The sequence below is a fragment of the Cupressus sempervirens genome, chromosome 7 (assembly GCF_028749045.1).
Source record: "Cupressus sempervirens isolate cs-2001-9-10 chromosome 7, ASM2874904v1, whole genome shotgun sequence".
Taxonomy (NCBI): Eukaryota; Viridiplantae; Streptophyta; class Pinopsida; order Cupressales; family Cupressaceae; genus Cupressus; species Cupressus sempervirens.
In genome coordinates this window covers 370,059,101-370,086,091 of record NC_143124.1, presented here as the reverse complement: position 1 = coordinate 370,086,091, position 26,991 = coordinate 370,059,101, and the positions used below count along the sequence as shown (strand labels likewise).

Sequence of the window (26,991 nt, the reverse complement as noted above, 5' to 3'; positions counted from 1 at the left end):
ACAATCCCTTGGCCTACTTACACGAATTCGTACACCTGCCTTTCCAAACATGCAATGCCTGAGGTGATCATTTCCGTCAACGGGTTCTGTTTATCAAAGTACGACGGTAACGAGATATTCAGCAGTTTTCAACTCATAATAGCCTATCGGCCAATAAAGAGAATTTGACTAAACCAAAAGTGTCCCCTTGGTAAACTATGGCTTTTTAATTCACTGTTTAGCCGTTTCTGGTGCCCAGACAATTCTGAATTTGTATGATAAAATTGTTTATCAAGTGTTTTCACTGACAGCATTTTTGGTAAATTTCATTTCAAAATTACGTCCAACCAAGAATCACCTCCACCGAAGTCTTATAAAGATTTTATTGTCCAGATTGAGTTCAATTTGTTGAAAGTATTGACTGAAAAAAATAGGCAGTAACAGAACCCTAAGAACAAATATAGTTTCTAATTTGTAAATAAAGCTTTAGACACTTGTGCAGCAACACTTGAATATATCAGTAAGTCTTGATTTTAACAAACCCTAGATGCTTGAATTATTGAAGCTGTGCAAACAGATTGTTTACTCGGAATACTTTCTAATATTTCGTTTTTTATTGTGCAATAGTGTTTTAGGAAAGTGACCCGTCACAATTAAAAATTATATATGATGCCTCCACATACCCAAAATTTTGAGAATTTAAAAAAAGCATTGAAATGCTTGAGTGGGAGCATTTAGAAATGAGAACGATCTGAATACAAGCTTACACTAGGCGAGGGCTTCCATTAAAATATATGCCGCAGTCAGCTTACTGCAAATCTGACATAAGCTTGATGCTATAAACTGCAAACAACTAAGGGTACATGGGTTCCATCATACCAAAAAGCTAGACAAATATATTATTATAAAGCTTGCCAGACTCCTGGATGTTTATCTAAATACATGTGATGTAATATCTCCCTGACACTTGGAAATAAAGGAATAAAATCTCCTGTTCTAAGTTACAATTCCCCACGTTAGCAAATGGAACACAAGGAACAAATTATCCCCTACTAAAGTTCTTCACAAAAATGGGAGCTCAAAAGATCTTCACATAGCAGAGCAAAAATACAAAACATGAAACTGAAAGCTCTGTAATAAGGCCACCACTACAAAATATCCTAGTTTCCCTCAACCATGTCAGAGGGCTTATTCTCTAACTTTTCAAAATTGGCATTCTCTGGAGATGATTGAATATTTAATCCAGCTGCTTCAGGCGGCAAACATCGTTTTAAAAAGTATGTTGCAATGCCCTTAGGTTGTGTTGGACTCTTCGAAACAACATCCTTCAATTGTTTTTTTGGAGTTTCTGTAACTTCCAAAGCTCGAACTGCATAGAGAACAGGCAATCAGTAGTGGCAGTAAGAGAAGTTAAATGGGAATGTTGAAGTTGAGAAACAAGTTGAGTATATGAGGTGAAACAACATTGTTTTCTGAGGATGACCGCACCTGGAGATGGTGGCATGTTCAGTTGTTCCAAAACATGTTTTTTTACCTACACAAAAACATCTTAGCTTTCACATTTGCAAAATATGTACGCAGCATATGCAGATGGCAGGATAAAATAATGATTGTTCAACAAATTGACTTAGACAAACCTGCCAGCGATTTTCACTAAAGTCTGCTATTTCACGGATTTTGTCTTTAAGCCGCTTCTTTGCCATGTCAGGAAACTTCATAAGCAGAGATTCGACTATTTTGTTGATACCTTGGGTTGACGACTTGACAATAGAGACCTGAAATCACATTGCAACAGTTATAAGACAATAGAAGAAACTAAAAGTAAACTCCCATTCCTAACACTCTGTTAAGGTGCAGAGTAACTCACCAACATGGGCAGATCTGAGTCTGACAGAACGGGGATTTTCTTTTGATGCTTAGAAGGCTCCTGGTCCTCTTGGATACTTGCCTCTGTTGAAGGCTCAGAAGGCAGACTAATAGGGATATCTGGTGAGTAAATCTGAATTTTCAGAGCTTGTAAGCAAGTGCATTCCAATTTCTGTCTTGGATTTAGATCCGGAGATCCTGGTTTGCTCTTACAATCATTTATCTCTCTAAGCAAGTTTGAGACTATAAAAACACGACCAGACCGCAAGGCACGATCTGTTGCATTTTCAAGAACTTTTTGCTGCTGCTCAAAAGCATGCCATTCAGACTCAGTTTCTAACTGTTGGCTCTTACCACAGTTTTGGGAAGCAGTATTTGAGTCTAAATTTTCACCCAAATCTTCATCTGCATCTGATTCAGTGTCATCCAAACAGACTCCCTGTTCATCAAGCAGGAGCTTTGTGTCATCTTTACTAATGATCAAAATTGTCAATTTAAAAAAAATGTAATTAGAAGAAAACACAGGAAATCTATAGATAGGAATTGGAATCATTATAGAGATTTTTTGGAAAATACACAATTAGTAATATAAAAATTTAAAATGTGGAAACATCCGGAGGCAAACAAATAGGAATTCAATCATTAAAGAGGTTTTTTGGGGAAGAATCCAATTCAGACATAATCAGAGACTTTAATTTTTAGAAGGTACAAAACCCCGAAATTGGCATGGTAGATTATGCAGAATATGTCTACACAGAACATTAAGTATCATGGAAATGCAGACATCTAGAAATTATTTGAATGTTGAATGTGATTATTTCTTACGATAGAAAAAATACCCCATAATTTGACATGAACAAAATCAAAAACATTTACCACTTGTGTATAAATATTTAATATTTACTACCTTAGAATTTTAACAATGATTCTGGATTTGTGCCAAGGCTACATAAATATATCTCTTGGAAAATTTAGTACCTGTCTTTGTCCAGTTCTATGAGCAACTGAGAGAGAATCCTTTGGCCAACAAAACACAAACTTAAAAAGCATATCCCAGACATGACCTCATGGACAAAATAATGGAATGCCTTTCTCCTGCTTCTGATTCAAAATTTATAAGAGGAATTACTGTTTACTTGGCATAACAATAATCATGTATTACAATGGATGAATTCCTGCATTGCAAAGTTTGATGAATGATAGTTGGAAAACTCGCCAAGGCCTGAAAAAAAAAAGAAAAACTTGGCCAGTTTTGGCAATAAATGTTTGTTTGTTCTTTGCCAACTTCAATGAGAAGATGCATCCAATGTGTCAATAAATGAGGACACAAAATAAACACAAATTGGGTATAAAATTACAATCTCATGAGGAATGTTGATGGCTATAAGCAAAATAGTAAATAATCTATGTAATACTGAAAGAAAATACATCATTACAATTACATCCAAGAAGTCTGCACTGGACATGACTGTGCCACCTCAGTCTGTATTTCTTGTAAATGTTTTATAGCTGCAAGAGATACCATTCAGCAATCAATGAATATGGAGATGTTTTGTATCACCAAGTGGGTTGAGCTATGAGGTGGCTTGTAGACATGTGGTAGCTCATGAAATTGCAGCAGTCCATGCCTTTAATGTTTGCTCTTTTGGCATCGACCATGTGTTCTGTCCTGCTAGCAGTATTTCACTCTGTTTCTCATATCTACTGTTGTTCTGCAATATCCTCTTTATGTTCTATTTCTTCATGTTCGAGTTCTTGGCAAGATAGTTTATTATTTTCCGTGTATTGCCTGCCTATTTAATGTCATGTGTACTCAATGTGGTGTTTTGGCTGTGATGAGGTGTTTTCAGCAAAGTTAGGAGTTAATACTAATTTTTGTTGTGTCATTGTGAAGAGTTGCCATGGTGCCAGAAATGCGTGAGCATGAATGTTGATGGTATTCCTTCGGGAGAGTATCCTAAGCATTGGTGAGATGGTCAGCATGATTAACATGTTGCATTCATGACTGTGTTTGTCATCGATGTCAACATAGTATTGTTTCTGTAAAGGCTGGCAGAGTAGCAAACAAAGAACAAGGTGGTACAGACTGTGCAATGATAATGAGGTCGACTGCAATTGAGGATGTGTTCTACATTGTGTCCTGATGAAGTGGACAAGTGAACGTACAGAGAGTCGAAGACATGCGAGAGTTATTCAAGAATTACATAGGACAATGTGCAAACAATGTACCTGAGAAGTGATTTTTAATGTTTGGATTGTATCTCTTAACAGGGATAAATTCGTGATGAGTGAAGTTAGACAGTGACAGTAGACAATATGATGATGATGTCATCAAGTGCACAAGTTCATAGGTCGCACATGTGAGAAGTTGAAATAATGTGAGCCAACAATTTTGTGTAATTATAAAATGATTGTAATACCTTAATGAGGTCTTATTATAATTAATTGGAAAAGCCTCAAGGCCGACTCAAAGAATTATTTTGAGAATATGATATAAAGAAATATTGTTTTCCTTGTGGTGAAGTGTGTGATTTTATATGTGAGTAAGTGATATGTGAAACTGACAAATGTGTGTACGCTATCCAAGGAATTATTGGATGTGAAGTTCAAAGATTTGGTATTGAGATCAAAAGAGGATTGGTCCAATCAAGAGGACGGAGGAGTTTGAGTTATTTCATTTCTATTCTTTTGTAAAGAATAATACAAGATCAGTTGGACAATGAGTTTGGTGATCTTGCCCCTGAAGCTGTTTGAATAGTGGGCCCTTCTGCCTTCCACTACTCCTAACAAGGTTAGAATTTCCTAACATGGATTTAAAGTCTCCTAACAAGGACTGATATGTACTGAATGTATTTCATTGGCTCCTAACAGAGTCCATCCTCTTACAAAGAACTTTGTGAGTATCGTCCCCGCCGAGGTTTTCTCTCTGATCGAGGGTTTTCCTAGTTAACATATATGGTGTTATTGTGTATGCGTATCTTCTTATGGTTGCTGATTATATTGATCACACGGTTACAAATTAATAAGGTTGATAAATGTTTTAAAAGTTGGCACAACTCCTAATATGGTTGGAATCTCCTAACATGGATTCAAAGTCTCCTAACAAAGACTGATATGTACTGAATGTATTTCATTGGCTCCCAACAGAGTCCACCTCCTACAAGGAACTTTTATTTAATACATCATTTTGTGGGTACCATCCTCAAAGAGGTTTTCCCTAGTTAACATATATGGTGTTATTGTTACAAATCATTCATTCATTCATTCTTCCAAGTATGTATGATGTTTCACAGAGTTCTGTGAACATAACTTTGGTTCTCATTTATTGTGTCCTCGATAAGGAGAAACATCTTCATTGTTAGTCTGATTTACGTCAGTTCTTGCAGTTATATATCTCTGTTCTGTATATGATCAATACGTTGGAGACTATTCTATATGTATTTGGTCTGAGATAGATCATATCTGAGAAGAATAGTAATGCCTAATGGATGTCAAATATGTTGTTAAAATGAGGAACTCATATGAGCTCATGTATCTAAAGAGCCTTGGAGTGTAGAGTCTTTGATGAAGTTTCTTTCTTGGATGGAGAGTTGTATGATGGTGTAAGATCTATTGGTGGATTGATAAGCATTTTATGATTATATCTTTGAATATTGATCATAAATTATATATATTAAATTCATGCAATAAGATTTTATTACTAATCTCTCTAAATGCTTCCAAGATGGATTGAGGAATACAAGGATGATGAAAGAGTGCAACCTGAGTTGAGTTGGTGGCTCTTGAAGAAGTACCTATTCAGATTATAACATGATCAATTTATTTGAAGAGGAAGAATTGAGATTCAAAGTGAGCTTGAGCAACAATGGGAGTATACCAAATCCTTTTGTTTTTAACCAACTACCTTGTGTAGTAATGTGACTGCTAAAGCTCATTGTTAGACAAACATTGGAGCTAATTTACTAGCATTGCGATAGTCAAAGCTATGAAAATACTGCCCATGTTGAGAGAAAGGCTCAACATTCAGATGATATTTTATGTGTGCCTTAATAAGTTCTTCTCTAAGAGAGAAGTTCGAAGTGCAATTCCTTGTTAATGAGTTCTTCTTTACGAGAGATGTTTGAGGTATAATCTCTGAGTTCTTCTCTACAAAAGATGTTTGAGGTGCAATCCCTTGTTAATGAGTTCTTCTCTACAAGAGGAGTTCAAGGTGCAAGCCCTTGTTAATGAGTTCTTTTGTGCAAGACAAGTTCAAGGTGAAATTCCATGTTAATAAGTTCTTCTCTGTGGGGGAAGTTCAAGGTGAAATCCCTTGTTAATGCATCATCGATTCACCCTCTAGGAGTGGCAATAATAGAAGTCATGTGTGAGACTCCCTAACTAGGTATTTTATTTCAACCTCTAGGAGTAGCTATAGTTAATATTATTATTTTATATTAAAAAAATCAATAATGAAGTTCTGTTATTGACACTTTTTGTTGCAGTTTCAGTGTGCTTGTTTGATAGCTTCAATTGGATAGACCTATATATAATCATATATGAGATAAAATATATATATCTCTGTGTGTCTGTGTGTGTGTTCATTATATTTGAGATATAAGTTTATTATTATGTTGATGTTTGATATCTGCAATTGGATAAACCTATATGTAATCATATATGAGATATATTTTATATATGTGTGTTCATTATGTTTGAGATATAAATTTATTATTATATGACAGAAATTAATATAATAGACGTTTCCCATCCCTTGATGGAACATGTCTCTTCACGGCTTATTCTTAATATATATAAGAGATCGCTGCAATTTGGAAAACACATACCAATAGGGTAGTGCTTAGCACATTTGCAATGATCCTCCAAAACCAACATGGCATCAAAGCAACATTCTGATTGGGATCTGATTTCAGAGCAAACAAATTACCTTCATAATCAGAAAATTGTACATTCTCAGTACATTCACAAGAAGTAGATATTGCTCACAGATTCAATATCATTCTAGCGCCAAAAATTCTTAGAAATATTGCTCACAGATTCAATATCATTCTAGTGCCGAAAATTCTTAGAAATTTTTAAAGGTTGCCTGCATGGAGGATTTTGGTGACATGTTTGATCAGATCAGGCAATTGCTATTGGAACTCAAGTGTCTAAAGTCCAAAACTTTCAAGCTTCAGATGAGCAACATGCAGAAATAGATGAGCAACGTATTCAATGATGTGAGGATTAAATCTAAAGTAGGGTTTGCATGCTGGAACAATGACCATGTGATAATCATTGAGATTGGAGATAACAGCTATTACAAAACATAGAGGATAAGACCAATAATCACTAATAGTGTCTCTACGACTAGTAATGGATGAACAAAAGAATATTTTAAGGAGTGACTGCCGCATTGACACATATGATGCGGAATGGTTAAGATAAGACAGAGAGCAAATAAATATAGAACGATGTCAATGTAAATAAGAACAACAATGTTAATATATAAAACCCACAAAGAGGTATTATGATAACTCTTATTGCCACAATGGCAAATATGTGGACGCAAAGCATCAAAAGAAGAGGATATTACATGGGTTCTTCAAAAGAGGAGGATATTTGTCAAACAATGAGAGGTACACTCAGCATGTGACATCATCATTGGACAACATAATAATACCGCCTAACGAACAGTTGCACCAGTGATGCTAACAGCTAATAATGTCAGCTGACATAAATATGGGAGAGAATATATTTGAAGGCAGCGAATAAGAAGGGTATCGATGGGAGTTACAAGGGGAAAAGTGCACACATCATCATCGAACATGTGTGAAAGAATATAACAAGTCAAACCCATAGAACCTCAACAAAGTCAGAGGAATGAATACATATCATGAAAACAAATAAGAAAGGGAGATATAAATAATAAGCAATACCAAATCATAGAGAGTGGAAGATAGATATTAAAAGCAATGGTGTATGTAATTGTGCAAACCAATGACCCAATAATCAAAGGCATGTCAAGGTGACATATAAGACATCATAAAAATTCTTACCTAGCACAACACATGGGAAGGTGACCCACTATGAACTAAACTATAATGTGAAATGAAGGAAGGTAAAGGTGATACGCAGGTAAAGAAGAAGTATACTTATATTTTGACTTCTATACATCAAGTATTTATGTTATAGCATGAGTTAAAATACAACCATTCTTATTTGTATTTCTATATGTACTATAAGGATTATTTGCCTCGAGCTTTTCTAAGGATGTTTCTTGCTGGAAAAGGAAGATCGATATCAAACTCATAGGGAGATTGAGATTTAGAGGGAGTTAGACACTTTGTTAAAGGCAAGTTTGTATGAGAAGCTCAGAAGATTGATGTTCAAAGAAAGTTTGACACATTCATCTAAAAGAGAGAATAGAGGGTATGTTTCAATTGATCCTTGAAGATCTTTGATCATATTAGAATCAAAGGGAGCTTTGACTTCATGTAAACATCTGGTATTATGCGTACGACTGCATGATTTAATGGGCCTACCCACTTTGTACATCATGAGGAAGTGACGACTTCGCAATGACTACTCATTCAACTCAATATCATCCAATGTGAAACCAAATCCACCCTCTCCTTCATAACATACCTCTCTAAATTGTTAATGTAATCATCTTCATAAACCACCTCAAATCTGTTATTAATCAATAGAAATCAATTTGCAAGTGTTTGGAAGACCTTTTTCACCCTCTCAACAATATACAAGTAAAGAAATGAGAAATGAAATTAGTTTAGATCATCTTTTGCTTTGAAGTGTTGTTATAAAACCATGACCTAGTTTTTGGCAAGCACTCAATGAGCTTTTGCCAAAAATTCAGCAAATTTTCGCCAAAAACTTGGCAAATTTTTGGTTGCTAGTAAAAGTCATAAAAACTCATCAACTCAAGCAATTTTTGTGACTCATTGAGTACTCTGCTAGTAGTACATTTTTGGAATAGTTATTTTCTAATAGCCATGCCTTGTTGTTTTTGTCCCATCCACCTACATTGGAGATTGTGTCAGATATTTCCATCAAGAAAAATATCCCCATGCTTTCTTATCCATCTCATCTGACTCATCTTTATCTCACTTGTCTAGTTGACAAACTTTGATCACTATTGTCAAGAAGATCCTTCACTTCCATTGGACATACCAATGCCAACTCAAAAGAGTCTGTAGCCATGGCAAAAATCAATTGTTCCTTTAAATCAAGATGAGAGCAACAACTGTGTTATTCCTTTAATAGCCCAAGAGAACTCGGGAGACAATTGAAATTGAAAATATCACAACACTTTTTGTGAAAAAACTGTGAAATCGTGTGATATACTGCACATAAAATTGTCCGTGAAATAAAAAGGTACTTATTAGTGACAAGAAAGAAAGCATGAAAAAATGCATTTAGAGTTTCACAGCGTTGTGACAGGCCTGGGTTTTCTCTGCAACAGAGCTGTGTTTCCTTTGTGGCAACGCAATTAAGCATGCAGGTAAACTTGCAATTGAAACTTGATTGAGATAATCACAGGCAGCAGGATCATTTGAAACTTGCAGGCAGCAATATAATTTGAATGTATAGTTCAAAAACAGTTGCACAGTTATGCCATATTAGGCTGAACATTATGCATTATAATAAAGTATTTCAATACTACAGTTGCACAGTTATGCCATATTAGGCTGAACATTATGCATTATAATAAAGTATTTCAATACTACAGAATACGTGTTTCAATAATTTTCAACTATTCTAAATTTTTAATCCATAATTAGATTTATTTTAATAATTCAAATTTCAATACTAAAAGAATTATTTCTTTTATAGTTCTATTTACTTATAATATTAGTTCTTTTATTTCCTAGATTTACAAACTGGTATTTACTAGCTTTATTTACTCCTTATATTATTTCTTTTCTGTACATTATTTACAAAAAATGTTAGATAACAAAGCCGCCATTAAAACATTATATTATTATTTATGTTTTATCGATTATACTATTAGAACATTATCTTGTCTCATTTTTTGCTAGGTTCTCTACCTAGTTTTATAAAAGATGGTGGCAAAAAAAAGGTACAGCTGTTTGAGACATGGGACACCAAGAGCAAATCAATGTCACTCATAACAATTTCACTAAGTAGATGACTAGGGTCATAAGTCAGCTCATGATTTTAAACCATTTAACAGCTGTCTCAAAGAGGCAACGAGGGAGGCATTAGCAAGCTTTGAAGCATTTGCACAAAAGAGGAGAGCAAAGGTAATGGCAGCCCCAATGCCAGATTTCAGTTCTACAAGGTTGCAAAGAGGTGTGGGGACTTCTTCCACATAACACTCTTGGTACTCAACCTGGATTGCAAGGCACTACATGGAAAAAACAGGTGCAGCATGTGAAGCATTTGCACAAAAGAGGAGAGCAAAGGTAATGGCAGCCCCAATGCCAGATTTCAGTTCTACAAGGTTGCAAAGAGGTGTGGGGACTTCTTCCACATAACACTCTTGGTACTCAACCTGGATTGCAAGGCACTACACAGAAAAAACAGATGCAGCATGTGGCAATGTTGGCAGTTGCTCAACTTTGGTACTCGAACTATAACCCATTCAATACCTTATGTAGCTTGTATTGGGATCAATTGGTCAAGTTGCAATGATCGTGTTAGGTAAGGGGTTTGAGGCCCCCAGTCATTAAGAGGTGAGTGGGCCATTGTTGCAACTACTTTAGCACCCCCCGCCCAAGAGAAATAAACTCCCACTTACAATTTTTAGCTTTCATTGATACCAAAACTTGAACTTAGTATGTATTCAAAGGTTGTAGTTGTTTTGTAAGGTTGGACTTTGATATATATTGGATTCAACTTTATTCAGATTTTGCACTTGTTCTTTTGTGGCATATGACTATAATAATTTGCTAGATTCTAATTGCTATGTACTTAAAACTTTGATTTATATAAGATGAAAAACCCAAATCAGTGTATGTTCTAAATATGTGGTGGATACATGCACTTTTGAAGAATATTTCAAAAAAAAAAAAAAATTTCAAATGTTTGATAAAAGCCAAATTACTAGTTCAAATCCCAGTACAAATTGAGGTACAAGAACTTGATACATGGATACATAAATAATTCTTTGGGGAGTTTTGGTGATACATATAGATAGATAGATAGATACACAAAATAATTAAATTAATATACAAAATTAATCAAATATATAAGAAAAGAGGAGATAACAGTGGCACACATCACAATGCCTTACCAACACTAGAACCTTTATGTGTTAGGCCTGGTTTTATCAAAATCTTTATAAAACTAGAGATGACACATGATATGAAATTACATATAATTACTCAATTGCTCATGATCCCAACTTTCATTTTTTGTCTCAACTTTGCATCATGCAGAGACAGTTCTATAATTTATGGCTTGTATATACAAAGACTACCATCTGCCAAGAGCTTGGCTCTTCCAAGGTTTAGTCCTCTGAACACCTAAAATCCATTTACTAAACAAGTGCAGGATTGAGCAATTGGCATAAACCATTGGAATTACAATTAGCATAACATCCAAATGTATTATCCACACAAAAAAAGCATTTTTCCCAGAATGCTTAACAGTCTGATCTCAGGTTCACATATTAGAGAGAGAAACTCAAGTGGTAAGGCACATGAGAGGGAAGCCTGTGGGCCTAAATGAGGATTACTATCTTCAACTTGACTACGAAAAATATTGTTAACTAACACAGTCTAACAATGCTGCCTACCGGCCAAAAAATCCAATGGCTGACTGTCATGATACATAACATGGCTGAATTTGCATTTTAACTCTTATGAACTTGAAATCTATCTCAAACATCCCAACAATGTTTATACAAATATATCTTAAATTATAAGAAATGCAACTTATACTTAATGTATATATTTGTATAAATCCTTCTGCCCCTAAGCTGAAAAAATGACTAAATCCTCCTTTCCAATAAAAATGAGCTTCACGAATGACATTTTTTTCCCTATAGACACTGAAAGAAACACAGGTTAGAGTTTTTTTTTCACAAACTCACCCATTTTTGACAAGCTTTTGGCAAGCTTTTCTAAAAACTTGACAAGTTTTAACTAATCAGCAAAAAGAGCATGCCAACTAGGATTTCAATAACCAAGGACAAAAGCATCATTTTGTCGAGTTTTGGCAAGCCCCAACTCATAAAAAAATTAAATTGGGCCAGCCAAGTTATTGCCAGGTCCAAGTTTTTTGACTGAGTTATTTCTTCTTATCTTAAAAATCTCATTTGCTAGGCATGACTAGAAGCAACTTGAAGAAAAACTTAGAAGAGATATAGTATCATCAAACTTCACTCTGGGATCTAGATGACAAATCATAAAATAACTAGACAAAGACGAGGAAAGAATCAATAGAAGGCAATTCATGTGCATAAATTTACTTCAACTTGCATCGTTACAATGTCATTATGGTGGCTTGGCAATCCAAAAATACTTAAATTCCTTACTGATAACATTAGATATGGAAACTTATTTTTAAGTCATGGCAAACTTTATGGCCCAACAGCTTCATCAAGGTTGCATTTCATAAATCCCTAACTCATCTTTCTTCTTTATTTTATACTTGGCTAGCAAAAGCATCAAAAACACCAATGAAAATGCATTCAACTTCAGATTTCAGTTTCTATGGCTTTTCCTAGGTATGGTAACATTGTGAACAGATGAAATCTTGTCCAAAACTTGCAAGATGCCATTTACATACCAACATATGACTGGCGTTCACATTATCAGGCCACGTGATTGCATTTTACTAAACCTAAAGATGGTAGTAAACTATTACTGCTGAGAGAGGTGCAGTAATTTATTGATTTGCAGAATCTTGGCTTTATAGAATTTTAAAATATATCTTCCTTGTGGTTGTATTGAGTTTCATGCAGCCTCTGATATGTCTAATCATCAAAAATCTCACAAACCTCCCATTCAGATACCTATATCAAGATTCACAATTGGTCAATTTTTAAGTTCTGACTAGATGAAGTTATGGTCACCTCATGATTATTTTAGGCATCCACAAAACCAAGCAATACCATTACTGATATTTTTGAATTTTAACTTCTAGAAGCCCGTGATTCCTACACTCTTGATTTTAGGATAATATATCTTCTAAGCTAAATAATTAGTAATTTACACAAAACTAAAAAAGTTCATAATTGAATTTAGTCCAAAATAAAGTTGTAATCAAAATGTCATCTATCTCTCATATTCTAAGCAATCAATAATGTACCTTTAAAATTGCAAACTACAATAAAAAGCATCAAACAAATTTGACATTTCAATCCACACAGATCAAATGTGAATCTAGCAGTAAACAATGTGCTTTTATGAAATGCATTTATAAAGTAATTACATCCATGGAGTTTTCCTTTCGTAGAGTATACCTCATTCTCAGAGAGATACCCATCAGGAACAAGAAAGCCATCTTCACTATCATCATCTTCCTCGCATTTTATCTTTTCTTTTTCAACTTCGATATTTTCTTCTTCATCATCCTCGTCAGCATCAGAAAGGCTTTCACCAGGATCCTCCTATTGGTTGTGATTGAACATTCAGAGGAATAAGTTCTAAGATCGTATAAAATAATACTCTTCAAAGAAAAAGAGCAATCATTACCTCTTCCCATTCTTCATCACTGTCATTCTCATAATCTAAAGATGGCTCTAGCTTCAAGGGGTGTCGTGGTCCAACAACATCACTGCAGAATGATGATACCGAAATTTTAACTACAAACGTTTACATATTAAGTGCATAATAGGTACAAATTGTTTCAAAAGACCTGCATATAAAATTTGGAAGCTTAAAATAAGAAGTCCTTTAATAATTCCTATCATTCCAAGTATGCCTTGAAGTTTCACCTTTTCTTTGAGAAGGTTCCATAATAAGCTGGTCTATGAGACTTATCAAACTGCAAAAGTTTTCTCCTCTTATTGTGAAACATACTTTCTCTATTCACATCAGCAACCCCATTGGCGTCAGGCAAATTATCACATAAACCCTGCTCTTCCCAGTCATTTGCAGCATTTTTTGTCTTAAATTCATGATCTTCAATATCATTAGCAGTCCGCTTTTTGTTTGTAAAGGGTTGCACTTTTTCTGTGGTAACAGCTTCTGCAGATGCTCGCTGCAGCCGCAGTTCATTAAACAATGCAACTTTGGGTTTGCGACGCTTGCCCCATCGTAGATTGCTTGTAATTTTTTTTTTATTGATATTATGCCAAACAGCTAAATGTGATCTGATCACATTCCATATAGACTCAATAAGAGATTCTTCTTGAAATCCTTACAAACAAAAATGAAATGTCTAGTTAGCGAAGATACCTTAAAAGATTGTCTGTTTGAGTCTCTCCTTGCCATAAGGTTTTATCCATTGCTGCCATAACTCCACTGCAAACCTGTGCATTTTCCATCAAAGGTTTCTGAGCAGTTTCTACAACATTTTGAGTTTTGGTGTTTTCCTTTTTACTCAGAAGAAAACGGTCCATGATTGTCGCTTGCTTTTGTATTGAAAGTTGCTTCTTCATTTCAGCTTCCTCCTTCTCACGTCTCTTTTGTTCCTTCTCAGCCTCTTCTTGCTGCCTTTTAATTTCTTTCTCCTGCACAAAACATTTCTCACTCTTACCTGTTCTTACTATTGTAGCCAAACAATAAAAAGCCACAAAAAGATCAACAAAAGCTTCTATATAACATTGATCTCTGTATACTAGATAAAACAGCCAGATAGAAGCAAGAACATATATTATACAACAAACCACTTGGAAATCAGATAATTATATCTAGAAAAAGAAGAATTAGAAAGGCAGACTAAATTTTGTTAGACAATTCAGGTGCAAATTTATTCATTAAAAATGTTTTAAAAAGAAAAAAGAAAAAACACTTAAAAAAGAAAGGTGCTATCAACCTAAAACAAAACAAAAAAGATCGTATATGCTGACACCAATAGGACATAGGTGTGGCCACCAGCAATCAGCCAACTGCACTCAAGACAGCACTATTTCCCAAAATAAGGGTTGACAATTCAAGACAGCAACTTGCAATAGTTCAAATTGTCTAAAGGCCTCAATCGGAGCAATATATACCACACATTTGATATGAACATAACTATTTAATATGCATATTAAATGATACTATATACTGCTGTACAATTTGAACATTGAAAACACATTTTTAAGGTACTAGAATGACATAGCTGATGTGAACTTGTAAACCTGATACTCATTTATTCCTCCTCTATTATGAAAATTATTAAATTACATATTCAACCTAAAATTACAGGTTGATAGAGAAAAATAATAATAATTATCGGTGCATAGAGCCAGCACTAGGCCTCTAGCCTCTAGATCAAGAAAACAGAAATGCTACGAATGTTATACAATTAATAGTTATCATTAGTTTTGTCAGGAAGCATCTTAAGGCTAACAATATTCAGAGGGTGGTCTGCACGTCAAATACAAATTTCCTTTTCAATTACCTGATAAATTGTATTGTAATATATCATGCCACTCACAAAATGTGGTAGACTTCAGCTGAAGACAAGCAGTTTTTAAATTTAGTTTGAAGCTCTAAATAACTCGCTAATTATACATGATTCTGTAGAAACAGAAACTACAAGATTGATTGCAATTGCCATCTTTTTGATGTACATGTCAGTCTATCTAATTGAAATTTAATTCAAACTTGGATTTATTTAAATACACCACCAATGAATCTTTCACTTTATATACATTAAGGAGTAGGATGCATTATGCAGGAGAGCTCCTTGTTGTGACACAATATTCCTTCCTCGATAAGATGCTTTAGAGTGTAGAACATTGTAAAAGGAATGTTCCATTCCTTCCTTGATAAGGCACTTTCAGTGAAAGTCATACATTAAGCTAATTTAGTTTAAAAGGATGTAAATATGCTTTGACAATTTACACTTACCTTCCAACTCATCTATTCTAAGAAATTAACTTTTCAAACAGCAGATTATAGCAGAATATAACAAAAATAGACAACATAGAAGAAATGTATACAATAATAAATTGCTCGCAACTGCAATGAATAATTTGTAAAGATTCCCAAGTAAGGTTTTTCAAATGAATGATAATTTTATTTCAAAGTATAATTTCAAATGATATTTATTTCCTTATTAAAAAAAATCAATTTCAATTTATTTAATAAGAAAATGATAATACAATAGTCAACTTGGGTTGGCCGGTGAGTGGCCTTGGATAGATTAAACCATCATTTGGAACTAGTGTTGAGGTGGCATAGCAAAACCTTCAGATGAATGATGGAAAATAGACTTCAATGGAGCGTCCAAGGGCAACTCTAGTCCTTCAATACCAAGATTTATCATTCATAATAAGGATGGCAATACTATTGCATTGGGAGGCAAAAGGTTAGAGGACAGCCCTCAAGCCCTAGACGCATAGGCATAGCATTTATCTCAAGGTGGCATACTTGATGGTATCTCAAGCACAAGAGCACACAAAACCACTTGGTTCATGAGCTAGCATTCATCTTGGGTGGTGTACTTGGGTCTTGTGAAGTCAAAAGGTTGGCCATCCTTACTATTTGCAATTTATTTCTCTAAATTCCAAATTGATTATTACATAAATACCTTATCGTGTATAAATTTATAATAGATAAAAACATTTAGATTGCTTACCAAGATCAATAATTGCTATCATTATTAGGTAAGCAACTTACCTAATAATAGAGAGATTTAACCCTATTATAGATTTGAGTTTGATCTAATTATTAGGGTTAAATCTCTCTATTTTGTGTTTCTCTTTTCAATAGATTTACTTTAATTTATAATGGTCACTCCTCTTCTAAGTTTCATCCAAGTTGTCCCTCTTGGACTCCTTGGTCAAAACCAACCGTTCTTTATGGCTTGAAGGTTTGTGGGCCTTCTCTTCTTGCTTCAAATTGGGCCTCTATTGAGCATGTTCAAATGTTTTTACGATGCATCATTAAATGTCATAGACTCACCCCCCACAGCATTGTCCTAGCCGAGTTTGGTGCTCATCCTTTTAGACTTGCGACCATTTTTGACTTGATTTGGTTTCTCCACCGACTTCGTGGTTTCATGGATTTTGATGTTGACAATCACAGATACTCTCATCTGGCATATTGTTCTTCTATTCAGAGTATGACATCTAACACTAGCAATAGATCTCGTTGTTGGTATACCCTAGCCACCTCTTTGTTGGGTTCAATCAAGATTGACATTGATCATCTCCCTCCATACTAATTCTTGTTGGATGCTCTTGTTCATCTCCTCCCCTCTCGTCAGGAGTTCAATGAGTATGTTAGACAAGATATCTACAAGCAATATATTACCACTACTTCGTGTAATCCTCCTGGTGGATTCCACCCTAAGATGGCATTTTATGCAAAGCATTTTCTTGAGATTCAAAATGGTATTATTGTGCATCCTACTTATCTCTATCAATGTTGGTGTCACACCCTTTGATTCTCTTTGGGCACCTTCGAAGTTGGTTCTCATCATCTTTAGGTCCGAATTGATCACCATTTGGACAGAGAGGATCAGGTTTGTAGATTGTGTACTTTGGCAGAGGTTAAGACTAAGACCCATTTCTTATTTTGTTGCCCTATCTACTATGAGATCAGAGGGAGATATTGTCTTTTCGGAGATTGTTTCTCTCTTTCTGAGTTCTTCAACTATGTTGATCAGCGATATCTTGCACTTTATCTTTGAGAGGCCAACCAGCTTCATGAGCATACCCTTTAGTCAACCACATCTCAAGACCACACCTCAAACCAACTCATCACCACCTTTTTCTACCCCTTGTCTCAGTCACAAGTCGTGAAAAGGCCTTCTAGCATCACTCCTTCCAAATCGGCCAAACATTGTACCAATCTTTCGGAGCAAGGGCACTCCTCCAACGAATCTCAACGACAATCTATCACTTTGTATCGTCCACAATTATATCCTTCTGTGACTAACTACTTTGCACCAAGGAAGGATTCTTAGTCCTTACCTTGTGTTTCTTGGTCTTGTATCTTGTTTTGTTTTATTTCTTTTCTGTCACCATTTGGTGATCCTGCTACTACTGGCTCTTCTCTTTGTATGCTCAGTCCCATAAACCTTTGCGGTTTTTTGTTGGACATTGATATTATTATATTATCTTATCTTATCTATTCAATATGGAAACCTTCTCTTTCTCTCTTCAAAATATTTATATTTCTCTCTTTGTTCATAATAGAAACATTCTTGTGTATACTTGAAAATATAGATCATTTATGATCTCTATTTAATAAAACATTCATTATTATGGTATCAAACCTCTTTTTTTATAATAATTTCATTATTAAAATTTTCAAAATTATTTTTCAAAATAAGTTTTGAAAATGCTTAATTTCTTCATGAAATTTTAGACTCAAGATTTCAAAATCCTTAGCCTAGGTGTGTTCAAAACTTGTTTGAAGGGTTTTTTTTCTCCATACCCGACTAGCGATTTAGTATCCTCATTTTGGGTCATCGTTTTTTGTTTTAGCAAAGTTTTTCTCTACAAACAACACCTACTTGTCTGCAACCCGCATTCTTTATTCTGCAACCATCATGCTTCTGCCTAGAAACATGCAATCTAAAATTCTTTCTTGTGCAAATCCACATGATTTCCATTGTGATTTCTAGTGCTGTTTTGGTTAAGGGACTTGCAAATTGTTTTTGCTCGCAAATCCAAATTTCCCTCCAAAATGACTGGTTTATTGCTTGCTCATTTTCTACCTCTTGTTTTAGCAACTAGTCCCTTTTTCAAGAGGTGTATTTAATTTCTACGTCTTTGCTTCAAAACGGCAATGTCTAGTGTTTGTAAAACCCTCAATCTATGATTTCCAACCACAAGTGTGTGATTTCGACCATTTTTACAGTCAAATCTATAATTTTTTGAGTTTCTCAAAGAACAAATTGGATTTCTTTTAAAACACTCAAGTGCTATGTCTTTTTAACGAACTTTTTGCAAATTCTTGGTGGGTTTTTGCAAATCTCAACTTGGAAGGACTTTGATTTCTTTGGGTGCATCATTTTTCATACCTCAATTTTCGAGCCACCAAATTCAAAATCTGATTTCAAAGTCTTTCTAGGCTTTTTTGAGCTCTCTTTTGGGTGTCCTTTCATTTTTTCTAGTTCTTCCATCAATTTGCCTTGAAGTTTGTGCCTTTTCAATTATTCACATTTTTTGTATCAAAAACATATCATGGCATCTCTCACCAATCTTCTCTTGGAAGGCAATCAGAGATTCAACAAAAAGAACTACAACACCTGGAAGCAAAGAATAATGACAATCTTCAAGTACCCTTGCCTTGAGATGCTTGTTCTAGGTACTGAAACTCATCCTACACCTTGATCAGCCCAGGTTTAGCTCACCTTTTGAGAATGTCTGTGAATTTTTTTGTTTTGAAATTAAATTGACCATTAAGAGAAGGTATTAGGGTTAAAAATCCCTTTATTTTTGTTTCTCTTCCTTTATTTATGTTTCTCTTCTATAGATTTACTTCTATTTGTAATGGTCACTCATCTTCTATGTTTCTATATTCTCTCCGTTCAATATGGGAACCTTCTCTTTCTCCCTTCAAAATGTTTCTATTTCTCTCTCTTCATTCATTATTGAAACATCCTTGTGTATACTTGTATTTATAGATCATTTCTGATCATTGTTTAATACACATTCCTTATTTTTCCATAATACTAATTGCTGCTGTGATATAATTAATTTATGCTTTTACTCAGTTCTGATTTTCAAATCTTTCCTTATTTTTCTTCTTTATCATTCAATTTATGTGTTTCTAGAATGAATTGGTCTTCCTTATATATCTCCAATTTGGAGAGTAATGCCTCTTTATAACACCCCTTTCCCTTGACAAGGGCTGAACCTTTTCAAAGCTAGGCACTGCTATAATTCTTAATTAAGTTTATTTGCATGCCACAAGGGAATTGATGCCCCCAAAGGCTTCTTAGCCAACTCCCTTGTTGAACCACTTTTTCCTCTTATTAATTAATTTCACTTGATTCGATCAGCCTTCTTCATCCATTTGTTAATATTAATGCCTGAACCTAGGTCAGCTCCAATCATGGACTTAACTTGTGTCAGCCCATCAAGGAATACTATTGTTTATTTAATGTATGTGGCAAGGTTTATAAATGAGCAGGGGCATCACAGCAATTGCCTTGAGACAACTTTTTTAAGTGCAAGAGGTGATTTCCAGAACAGAAATTAACAGATTTGAATTGGTTTGTCCAATGGAAAACTAATGATGAGAGAACAAAGAACTATTACATAACTTAATGAGTGATCCCAAAGGACACTAAGCCTGTCTTAAGCATGCTCCATTAAATTAACATTGACAAATGATGTTTGGGAAAAGTATATCATTATGTCAACTAGCTGATTAGGAAGATCAACAAACTACCATACATGAGAATGAGCATGATCGTATGAAATTTTCTTTCAAACAATTGCAAGAATTCTTGTTTAAAAATGGGGAAAAAATGAGCATGGCATTGCATCTTATTACTTTTGCATCGACTCCAAGATATTATTAAACTTAAAGAGTTTCACCATTCAAAGCTCTATTGTTGAAATTTTGCCTAATCCTAATTTAAAGGATGTGGTCAAGAAAGAGTTTTTGATTTTAAGTTTAGATGTAAACAAGATATTCACAATTGTAGTACCTCTTCGACAAAACATGCTAACACAACCTTTTGCAATCAAACTTGTATCACATGCTTTTTACTTTTAATTGTACACCTAATTAAATTTAGACTCCTTTTTAAAAGGAAAAAGGATCTAATTTGAGTTTGAATTTATAATTTTATAGCTTTAGGTCTCTAACATTGCTACAATAGGTTGAAAAATCATCTTCATCTAACCAAAAATACAATGCATCCCTTTGTCCACTATGTAAAGAACAAACAATTGGCATCAAAAAGTCTAGAGAGGTCAATGTACATTCATCTTAAACTTGTACCTTCATACACAAACAATTGGACTACAAGGGGTGAGACAACACTATCAAAGACAAAGTTAGAGCACAGTGATTTGGATGCTTCCATCACTACCACAATTTTCATTTTTTGAGTCAAATGGCCAACACACTTGACAATGATACTTCTTGTGGCTTTTCTAATCCATCAACATCTAACCTTAATAATATTGATGATGATGCTTATCAAGAGACAAATAAGGCTGATAACTAATTTTATTGATTTGATATTTAACATTGAACACATATCACGTAAGTTAAACTTGACAAACAGACATTGAAGTAATTTTTAATGATGGTTTTGATTATTATGGGTATGGAATGTGGTATTCTAAACTTGATTCTTACTTTTAGACTACTAATAAAGCAAATCAAACCTCAAAAACAAAGCACCATACCAACATTCATAAACCCTTGTACTTAAGTTCAAATCTATAGATTGGAATTATATCAATTAAAACAATCTTTACTTTTATTGGTATTTGTTAATACTTCATAGAGTAGAGTTCACATTTTATGCATATACATAATCCCCTATCCATAAAAGTCATTGCTGTCTCAAAAACATATCTACAAACAAGACTAATATCCCACTCTCAAATTTGCATATTACAAACTTAGAATGATGTATATTTTTTATATGCATAAATTAACCATCATCATTGCCTATATATGATAGACTAAGAATGATGTAATTTGACATAAGCTAAACAATCAAAGTAGGGGTAGTTAGAATCTAACATGCATGTGTGCTTCCCTTTGTGCACGCGCCTGTTCTCTTTCCTAGAATTGAAACAAGAAATTTATTAGAAAATACTTCTAAACATTATTCTACCTTAGGTTTGCACTTCAGCACAATGAGTTAACTAACCTGCTGAATCTTCTCCTTTCTTAATTCCCGATCCAAACGCTGTTGCTCCTTTTCACATTTTCGGCCTTTTCTTTCTTTTTCCTTAATTGCCTCTTTCTCCATTTTTTTAGCCTGCTTAACCATCCTGCATCAAAATAAGGAAATTGCATGTAGAAGTCTTAGCTTATAGTATCACAAACACTATGAGCACATTCCCATTGATAACTTTTCTTTTAACACATTGAGCTACCACTTGATAGTCTTGAAAGACAAATGAATATAGCCAAATAGGTTGCAGTACAGTCCAATAAATGAGCAATTTTACATACATTTGAGAAAGACTCTTCTGCATCAAATCTGCCACCAATGCATGGATTCTGATTTCATCATCAGCTTTCATAAGCAGGTCTTCAGCTTTGGTTAGGGCTGCATTCCTACTTCCATCTGACTCAACTGATGACAATGCCGATAGCATTGCTGTTGTAAACAAAAAAAGATGCTTAGCTCTTGATACCAAAAGAACCGAAAAATATTGCAGTGGGTAAACACTGAAAAAAAAGATAATACATGATAGAACAAATAACTTGGCATTGGCAGCTAGTCAGAAGTTCTAATGCAACTTTAAAAAAAGGAATGGTGGGTGATGTGCAGCTGAGATTTAATTCTGATTAGTCTTATACATGCAATTTTATTTCGTTTCTTGCTGATATGATGTACTCTGTGCAGTGCTGTGTCTGCATTCCATCAGTTAGATATACGGTTTAGAATATTATAGTTATATGGTTCTGTATCTAGTGCATAGCATAGGCAATCTCAGATTGCCTCCTTTTGTGCTTTCTACTGCCGACCGAATAAAGCAATTGATATAATTTGCAATTGTATACATTGCACTTCCATACACTCACATGGATGGGGGCCCTCTACAAACTGTATAATCCTATAACCAGAAACTACTGTCATTCCATTAGTAAGAGAGAAGATTCATAACATTATAGCTCTATAGTGCTGTATGTAGTGCCTTGCATAGGTAATCTTTGACAAGCTCCTGTCATGCTTCCTAAAACTACAAAGCATTACGGACAAGAATATACCTTGGGAAAGATGGCAAATACTGAAGGTGCAGAAAATGACAGTTAATGTCCAGATTTGTGGCTTGAAAAATTACACAGAAAGAAAGAAATTGCATAAAATCACACAGAAGAAGTCATTATAAAACCCAGTAAGCAGTAAGGCAACTCAGTCAACAAAGAATAAAGCATTTTAAACAAAGTGGGACACAATGGGTGCAGAAATAATCCTTGAGCAAGATGTCATATGTCAAAAAAACATTTTGTCTTTTAATAACACAGATGCAGAAAATGACTATTAATTTCTAAATCTATGCCTTAGAGACAGAGATAGAGATAACACAGTGAACATGGCAGTCCAAGAGGCTAATGCAGCTAATCCAGAGTGATAACGCAAATCCAGCAATCAAAATATAAGAATTTAAAACAAAAATATAGGAAGCTGCAAGAGAGGGAATAAACTTTGAACAAGATCCCAAAGTCATCAATAGAGTAAACATTCCCAGTACAAACCAAGCACCCCCACACTGGTGGAAACTTTGCAAATGAAAGAATGGATACAGATGTCTCCTATGTCTCAAAATTATGAAATAAATGTATAGACGTCAACATTTTCTTGCAACAGTTTTATAACAGCTTACCATTCCGTGACACCTTGAGCATTACACCATCTAATGAAAACACCAAAGTAATATAGAATATACAGTCTTAAGCCATTGTGACAGTGATGTACCCTTCTTTGATTCAGTGCATGATGAATTGTTGATTTAAATTATTGAGAACTTGTGTTTTTTTACTGTCATGGTGAATTAAAGATGCCTTAACTTTGAAATCACGGCAGATAAACCTTGAGGGTGACATAAATTCTATACAATATGAGAAATTGGTGCATTGTGTGTACATCAGAACATCTATTAAATGATTCATTGAAATGTGCTTCTACAACCTATACTTATAATTTAACTTATTCATAGGACTTGAGGCCCAGTACACAGTCACTTTATGACAGAAACATAACTCAATCTAGTTGCAATTATTATGTAAACATTTGTTGAATGGGGATTATTAAAATCACAGCTAAGAGTGCAATCAGTTCTTCACATTATTGCATCCCCCTTGAGAATGGATGCCGGTACACATGTATGAATAGCCCCTAGCTATATATCATATTGAGATGGTATGCTCCGGGTATTATAGATTAAAACTTAATTTGATATCACCAAATTTACTTGCTCTAGGCAATTTCTAATTTAAGAAAATAAATACTATTCAAAGAGGGCTGCCAAAAGAGCCGAGGGAAGATGATCTCAGGATGTCTGAATCAGGAGGATCATAGGGAGGGAATACTTATTAAAGCTATGATTTTCCCTTGAAAGTTAAAAAAAAAAAAAAAGAGGTTCATTTTGCTAAACGACAACAATGCAACAATCAAAAGGGATATTAAAAATCAGTGCAATTTGACTCAAAAAGTTAGAATGATCCCCTACCTGAAAGAGCAACAATGCGCTCGTGAATCTTCTTTCGACATCTACGGCGAATACTGGCAAAGTCACGCTGGGATTTGGGTAGCAGCTTTAAGTCACGAACCTAATACAGAACAAGGCAGTGTATCACTAACACGCTTATCAGATAGAATAAGAATCGCTCTATCTAATCGATAAATTGCATAATAAATTCCAAACACAAAACTACTGTCCTACAGCTCTGACGCCCACGACATCAAAGAAACTCAAAATGGTTTTCATCAACATCATAAGCGACTATGTAAAAATATTAGAAAAACTCTCAAATTAAAAATTAAAATATTAAGGTGAAAATGCAATGCACCTCCCAACACCACAAGCATGATTCGGATTCATCCTCTAAAACATCAGCTACGGTGCTCGGAATGCCATACAAAGGGCGCTGCCCGATAAGCAGCACTGAACTTTTCACAAATGCCAGGCTAATCTCCACCCCGTTCTGATCTAGCTTGTTCTTCATTTTTCCATGGATCTGGTCCACTAATTTTGTGTATGAGAGCCTACTGTCCTCCAAATGACGTGCAATGATCACATTTGTAGGTACATTCCCCATGTCGACAACTTCTTCCTCGTCTATAGAACCAATCTTTTCAAAAGATTCGTTGAAATATTTGAATAACGACTCAATTTCCTGCTGAAATTGCTGAATGTGAGTTTCCTTGGAATCTGAATCTAGAGTTTGCAAAAATAAAGAGCGCTTGCGCTTCATTGACCTTTTTGCAGAAGAGCTACCGGTCTCAGATGCCGCTTTCTTTAACGAATCATCTGTCTTGTTGCAACCTGTATTGGACATCTTAGACACAGTAGGGGTTATCGCAGTCGCATCATTAGCACTTGAGAGAACCGTGATATTACCCTCTGTGTTAAACGCACACTGTTCCTGTACATGCCTAAATTTTCCATCTTCTGTGCAAGAATCCGACTTCACATTGCAAGAATTCGAAATCGTGGGTTTCCCACTCTCGGATTTGGGCACTGGGGTTGGTATTTTTTCACCGGGGGTTTCGCATGCTCTAAAAGGCGAAAAATCCAGCTTTTTGCCCTTTGGTTTTGACGAAATAGTTGCAGTACTTGTCTTTAAACGTTTTGAAGAAGGCAAAGAATTGGGATCATTTACCTGAGATTTTTTTGGCCGGCCTCGAGGCATTGATGCGGATTTAAGCACCTTTGTCTGGTTTGCAGCAGGCTTCGGTTCAAGCGACATTTCTTCCGGATTTGATGCGGGACAAAATGGAACATTTTCATTGATCTCCATTAAATTCTCTACTCCAGTGGCCGCTGGAAAAACGGATTCGGATGCTCCACTTATCTTTGAGAAAGTCCCTAACTGTAAATGCAACTCGGGTTTTAACTTCTGATGCTATCAGTGATGTCACGAATAGCAAAGTTAGATTACCAGAGGACAATGGCTGACAAAAAGCACGCCAAAGCTTGTTTATCCGTAGGGCCAAGTGCTGTGACACTTGAAACTGAAACGAAAGGAAACTACTATTTTGGGAGTGATACACGGTGAGGATTCTTCAAATACGCGGAGAAAATACAAAGCAACTTGAATAATCCTTTTCCAACAATAAGGAATAACCTACTGAAAAAATTAAAGACTGTTCTCTGAAATGGTAATAACCTAAAACAAACCCTTGTAAACAATAAGGGGGCAAATGACGCAATTTTTAGTTCATTTTTTTTGTGCTGCAGGTGAAAGAGGAACCAGATCACGGACGTAGCACCAAAATTAAATAACTAAAAAACGAAACCTGGGGGCACAATATCTTCATCTAACCGCCAAAACCCACCAAGAAACACACCATTAAAATCGGCAAAGCGGCACGACTTCGACTCTGCGGTTGAATCGTGCAAAGGAACCGTTAAGCAGCATTGCATCCGCTTTTCTAGGTACCCTCGGCCATTGCTGCAATAAATCTCTCCACTCTCTGGCAATTTTACAGGGATCAATCGGCCCAGCGTTTTTGTGATAGATGCGACGGCCGTTCGATTCTGATAGATGAAGGAAATTTAATGGCAAGAAAGGGACTTGTGATGTGACGGCGGAGAAATGGGAAGTATGGTTTTTCCCTCCACTCTTGTTTTTTCGTTATGAAATTTTGGCAAGTTAAATTTCCCGCCAAACTTTAAGTTTGCCACCAAATTTGTCAAGGCAAAAATTGAAGACAATCCTCGAATTCTCTCATTCTCGGTCATATAAAGATGCTACTGCTGAGCAGAGCCACCTCTACACAATTTCACATTTTTAATAAAATATAAATCAGCAAATATTTTGCAAAAGCACTTTTCCAACTTATAAAGTAGTTGTTCAGTTTTTCCTTAATTATGTTATGAGATTTTAAATTGTAATATAAAGAAAGTTTAGAAATGTGATTTCAAACGTATGATCTCTAAGTTTCTTCTTGTAATTATGCTTCGAGGTTATTCTTTTTTGGGGCATGAGGTTTTAACTCATATTAGTATGCAATATAGTTTATTAATAATGAGGTGTTATAAGGAGATATACAAAGATGGATATTTAATCTAGGGAATCACACTAGTTGTTGTTATGTCTTAAATTTGAATACTTTCATAACTTGGAATTTTGTTATTTATCTTATTGTCTAAATAATATAGATTTAAAATGTGAAAAACTCTAGCTCTATTGTATCACCATTACG

General features: G+C 34.9%; 1 protein-coding gene across 1 annotated transcript; it reads right to left on the bottom strand.

Annotated features, from left to right (window-relative positions):
- Positions 1-855: 855 nt before the first annotated feature.
- Positions 856-26,315, bottom strand: FAS1 (chromatin assembly factor-1 (FASCIATA1) (FAS1)). The gene is made up of 13 exons (XM_089791468.1): positions 24,633-26,315; positions 24,293-24,392; positions 22,068-22,215; positions 21,760-21,883; positions 21,630-21,671; positions 14,214-14,488; positions 13,751-14,128; positions 13,509-13,590; positions 13,277-13,423; positions 1,847-2,284; positions 1,617-1,754; positions 1,468-1,513; positions 856-1,348 (listed from the first exon to the last, which is right to left on the bottom strand). The coding sequence occupies exons 1-13, from the start codon at positions 25,581-25,583 to the stop codon at positions 1,140-1,142; spliced, it is 3,078 nt and encodes a 1,025-aa protein (XP_089647594.1). The 5' UTR covers positions 25,584-26,315; the 3' UTR covers positions 856-1,139.
- Positions 26,316-26,991: the final 676 nt, after the last annotated feature.